This window comes from Mus caroli, chromosome 2 (assembly GCF_900094665.2).
Source record: "Mus caroli chromosome 2, CAROLI_EIJ_v1.1, whole genome shotgun sequence".
Lineage (NCBI taxonomy): Eukaryota > Metazoa > Chordata > Mammalia > Rodentia > Muridae > Mus > Mus caroli.
Window position 1 is genome coordinate 146,557,744 of NC_034571.1, and position 5,191 is coordinate 146,562,934.

At 50.4% G+C, this 5,191-nt stretch overlaps 1 protein-coding gene across 1 annotated transcript in view; it reads left to right on the forward strand.

Moving 5' to 3' along the window:
- The window catches only part of Znf341 (zinc finger protein 341), a 34,168-nt gene that overhangs the window by 11,892 nt on the left and 17,085 nt on the right, over positions 1-5,191 (forward strand). Inside the window, exons 3-6 of the mRNA XM_021153743.2 lie at positions 478-674; positions 2,392-2,541; positions 3,500-3,745; positions 4,349-4,544. Of these exons, the coding sequence (XP_021009402.1) occupies positions 478-674; positions 2,392-2,541; positions 3,500-3,745; positions 4,349-4,544 (789 nt within the window). The remainder of the gene's footprint in view (positions 1-477; positions 675-2,391; positions 2,542-3,499; positions 3,746-4,348; positions 4,545-5,191) is intronic.

Here is a 5,191-nt window from a genome sequence, read left to right on the forward strand (position 1 = left end):
TGCCTCTGCCTCCCGAGTGCTGGGATTAAAGGCGTGCGCCACCACGCCCGGCCAAATAAATTTTTATAAAGAAGAATCTTTAAAGCTGATGAGCCTTGCGGAGTGAGTTGATCTGAGATCCACTCAGGCAGGGGAATAGTGGATGCAGAGGCATGAGGAAGTGGCATTGGAGACTCAATTCAATCAGGATAGAGTCTATTGGTCAACTTGGAAGTGAAGTCACTGTACTGTTTCCATATTTTGAATTATTTGATATCTGGCTGCATCTGGCTGGCTCTTCCTGAAGGTACCTATTGGGCTCTGAACATTCCTAGGAAGCCCATGGTTCATGCTTGACACCTGCATAGCAAGTCACACAGTGGTTTCAGACTTGCTGCTTTTTGAGGCCAGATATGATTTCCAGGTCTCCACTGTGAGTCCCCCGACTCATTCTTGCTTTTTTCCTTACTCCACTTCCTGTGTGGCCTCTTCAACCAGATGACGAGGATGTCTTTCTCTGCGGGAAGTGTAAGAAGCAGTTCAACTCACTGCCAGCCTTCATGACCCACAAGCGTGAACAGTGCCAGGCAAACGCCCCTGCCCTGGCCACAGTCTCGCTGGCTACCAACAGCATCTATACACCGTCAGCAGCACCTGCTGCCGTCCAGCAGGCCCCACCTCCTGCCAACCGCCAGGTAGTCATTCCTTCCTTGGCCTGGTTATTCCTTCAGCAGGTCTTTTTCCATACACACACTGTACTGAGTCTTGGAGGAATGATGCTGAGTAGGACAGATGAATCTACTGTTGATGGGTACGGTGAGTGGATAGGACACAGATGCATGAAAATGGACATGTTTTGTGGGCATAGTGGTGTACATCTGTAATTCCAACACTTAGGATTCTGGAGCAGGAGAATCAAGAGTTCAAGGCCGCGCTAGGATGCGTCTTGCCAGGTGGCAGCAATGTATGTCCCTAAGTCCACCCACTTTTCTAGATCATTCAGATCAGCATAAGTATACTTCCCCTAACACCTGTTCCCCAGCCCACCCCCGACACTTTGGGGTTCCTCTCTGAAGCTTAGTTCCCCACTATATGGCTGCTCCCTTGCCGCGTGGCAGGTCTCTGTGCTGACGTGAGTGGTGTGTATTGAGCGTGTTGTTTTGTCTTCCCTTCATTTTTTTCCTTTAGCCAGTGGCTGAAAGTTACAGTGTGCCTGCCCTGTATAAAATAAGTTATACTTTCTGCAGTCTCTTGGTTGCTGAGACAGGGTGGGGGATTTTGCCGTATGGTATTATAGATGATATTTGGGGAAGAACCCTGAAGAAGTGACATTTAACAGGTGAAAGAACAGGTTCACACATATAAAAAGTGTCCCAGTGCCGGCAGGTGCCATGGCTCTGAGTTAGAAGTGGAATCACCCAGATGGCAGCGTGGCTGGGGCTGAGCCAGTGAGGGGAGGATCAGATCCTGTGCGTGGTGGGGGTTTACTTAGATGGAGGAGCCCCTGGAGAGGCTTGTGACTGCTCTGTGGACATTGTGTTTCCCTAGGACAGAAGCCAGGAGTATTAGTGCTGGACCAAAAGTCTGCCCCTTTCCCAGAGATGTGACATGACCCCTCCTCGTAGATAGTAACTAATTGGAGGTTCCTAGATGTACAATGGTTGCCAAGTGTCGAGTGACAGGGAGCAACAGAGGCAGGAAGACTCCAGACCCTGGCCCTTTCTCTTAATGTCTGCTGTTCGTGGATTTTTGTTTTGCTTTGTGGTTTTGGTTTACTCAATATATCTTATATGTGAGTGTTTTGCCTGCATGTGTGTGAATGTATGCTTGATCCCCTTGGAAAACAGAAGACATCAGGTCCCTGGGGCTGGAGTTACAGATGGTTAGGAACTACCATGTGGGTGCTGAGAATTGAACCTGGGTCCTCTGCAAGAACAGCTAGTGGTCTTAACTGCTGAGCCATCTCTCCAAACCCTTGCTCTAGTTTTTGAAGCAGTCTTTCTATGCAGCACAGGCTGGGCTAAAACTTACTGTGTAATAAGTCTGCCCTCAAACTCCCAGATATCCTCTGGCCTCCCAGGTACTAGGATTTTAGACGTAAAACCGTATGTGTGGCTTGAACTTAGGGTTTTTTTGTTTGGTTATTTGGTTTTTGGATTTTGTGGTTTTCCTTTCTTGTTTTTGTTGAGGCAAGGTTTCTCTGTATAGCGTTGGCTGTTCTGGAACTCACTCTGTAGACCAGGCTGGCCTCGAACCCAGAAACTTGATTGCCTGTGCCTCTGAGCGTTGGGATTAAAGGTGTGTGTCACCACCTCCACCACCTGTGGGACTTAGGCCTTTTATATCACACCACCCCCCCAATCCTCTGCTTCCTTATAGAGCCTCAGACATGCTCCCTCCTCTCTTCCTCAGATCTCCACGTACATCACAGTGCCCCCCTCCCCACTGATCCAGACCCTGGTGCAAGGGAACATCTTGGTGAGCGATGATGTGCTTATGTCTGCCATGTCTGCCTTCACATCCCTGGACCAGCCAATGCCTCCAGGGCCCCCACCGGTGCAGGTAAGGAGGCGGGGCTTTCTCATGGGGTTCCTTTTTTTCTTTTTTTCTTGCAATGCTGGAGAGTGACCCCAGGGCCTTGTACATTTCTCAAGCGTTTAATTCCAAGCCTGAAAACTTAACTCCTGTGAAATCAGAATATTGCAGAAGGAAATGGCCTTAGCACCAGCTCCCCAACATGAAAGGGACTATCTGCCTTCTCTGGCCAGCCATGCAGAGCAATGGAGACTTGGCAACCACCCTCCAGCTATTTTAAGTCCTGTTTTTATTCTTGGTCCATTAAAAAAATAGAGAATATATTTTATATATATTCTATATGTGGATCCCTGAGATTTTCTAGGGCATGTGGTGGTCAGTCTCTCAGAAGGGAGAGAGAGAGCTGGTCCCCTAAGCCTTGTTTCTGGTATATTCTAGTAAGCAGCTGCTCTGTGGTCCATGTCCTGGGAAATGTCCCAGAGTCCGTCTTGAGTCACCAATCAAGAGCCAGTCCTGCTTTATGAACCTTTGTTTTGTTTGTTTGTTTGTTTGTTTTATTTTGTTTTGTTTGCAATGCCCTTGTTAGGCCTCCTCTGTTGACCTGTGTATACCCAAGGCAGGCTAGCCTAGCCAACCATAGACGAGAGGGATCGCAGCTCCCAGCCGATGTCCCTTGAAGTCCTCCCAGGTCTTCGTTTCCTTCCCTGCCTCGGCGCTGTCCTCTGAGCTGCCCAGTGGATTGGTGTCCTCTCCACATGCTGGCTAAAGCCTTCAAGCTGGGGTTAGCGGGACACCTCAATGCTAGCCGGGCATGGTGGCGCACNGCAGGTGGATTTCTGAGTTCAAGGCCAGCCTGGTCTACAAAGTGAGTTCCAGGACAGCCAGGGCTATACAGAGAAACCCTGTCTCGAAAAACAAAAACAAAAACAAAAACAAAAAAAACTGTAGGACCCTTCAATGCTGCCATTTTCTCTTCTGATTGCAGAACAGCTTGAACATGCATCCTGTGCCCAATTACCTCACCCAGCCTCCACCCCCTCCTCCACCCCCTCCGCCTCTCCCCCCACCTCCCCAGCCTCCCCCTCCCCCACCCCAGACTCTGGGCCCTTCTGGGCGCTCCAACCCTGTTGGGAACAGTGTGGTGGAGGTGTACAATGCTGCTGCTCCCATGGCTGGGAACGGAACTGTGGAGATCCAGGCGCTGGGGATGCAGCCGTACCCGCCCCTGGAGGTGAGCAGAGGCGGTGGTGTGGTGGGGGCGGTCGGGGAAACTGGGCACGGTCATCATGGGGAAGAGAAACAGACCCAACCCTCCTCTCATGAGTGCCTGTGTTGGGGAGAGGAGGGCTGTAATCAAAGCATGCAGTCTACAGGTGGAACACGCAAACCGTGTGAGGCCACTTAGTGCCGAGTAGCAAAATCTGGGTTTAAACCCAGACAGCCCAGCTCCAAAGCTGCTTCATGAAGTCCCTCTCTCCCCTCCCCTCCCCTCCCCTTTTCTTCCTTTTCTTGAGTGGATGGGGGCATGTGTGTGTGGTAGTCAGAGGGACAAGTTGTAAGAGTCCATTCTCTCCTACCCTGTGGGAGAATGGGGAATAAACGCAAGTCATGAGCAAAGGCCTTTACCTATTGAGCCGTCTTATTGGCCCACTTCATGAAGTTCTGAGGGGTCTTGGGAGTACTTGGCCTGAGCGAGCCAGGGGCGAGCTTTGGTGGTGATGGGAGGGCAGTGGTTGAAAGCAGCAGCTAGGGCCACAGTGAGGGTCCATGGCTGGGGAAGCTCTCTCTCCTGTCCCTTCAAAGGCTCTACCCTGTCACAGTGCTGTCTTTCTAGGTACCAAGCCAGTGTGTGGAGGCTCCAGTGTACCCCACTCCCCCGGTGTACAGCCCTGGCAAGCAGGAATTCAAACCCAAAGGACCCAGCTCCACTGCCCCCATGACCAATGCAACTGGGAGCACGGTGGCCACCTTTGACTCCCCACCAACGTTGAAGACCAGACGTGCTAAAGGTGCTGGTGGCCTCCCAGAAGGTTAGCCACCCACCCAACCCGGGCATCTTTCCTTGGCATTGGCCTCCCCACGGGTTGCTTGGTTCTGGTCTTTGCTGTAAAAACGGTTAGGGTTGAATGTGGTGGCGTGTACTGGAAAGGTCGAAGTAGCACTGACTTCAGACTGGTGAGGATTTTCTTTCCTTAGGCCAGAAGCAGGAAATCTGGGAAGTCGTGGCACTGTCACCAAGCACCCATGTTATTTTTATCGTTCTGTTTCTCTGTCCCTGGAGCATGGCTTCTAGAGACATGGTTTATCAGGGTGCCTTGTCACCTAGGTTGCCAAAATGCCAGTCATCAGTTTCATATTCCAGATAGGAAGAAAGGAGGAAGAGAAGGGTAAAGGGGTATCTCCCGGCTCCCAGGATGTCTAGATGGCACCTTCTGCATATATAGTCATGTGGCCATGCATAGGTGTGAAGAAACCTAGGAAATATTTGACTATCCTTTGACATAGGGGATATTTGAAGATGGAAGGAACTGGCTATCAGTCACACGTGTGTGACCTTCCCCCTCCCAGAAATGCTAAGTGTGGCATCAGAATTAGGGAGGCAGAATTAGGGAAGGGATGTGGTGGGGGAAAGAACTGTGAATTTCTTTCTTTTTTTTTTTTTTTTTTTTTTTTTTTT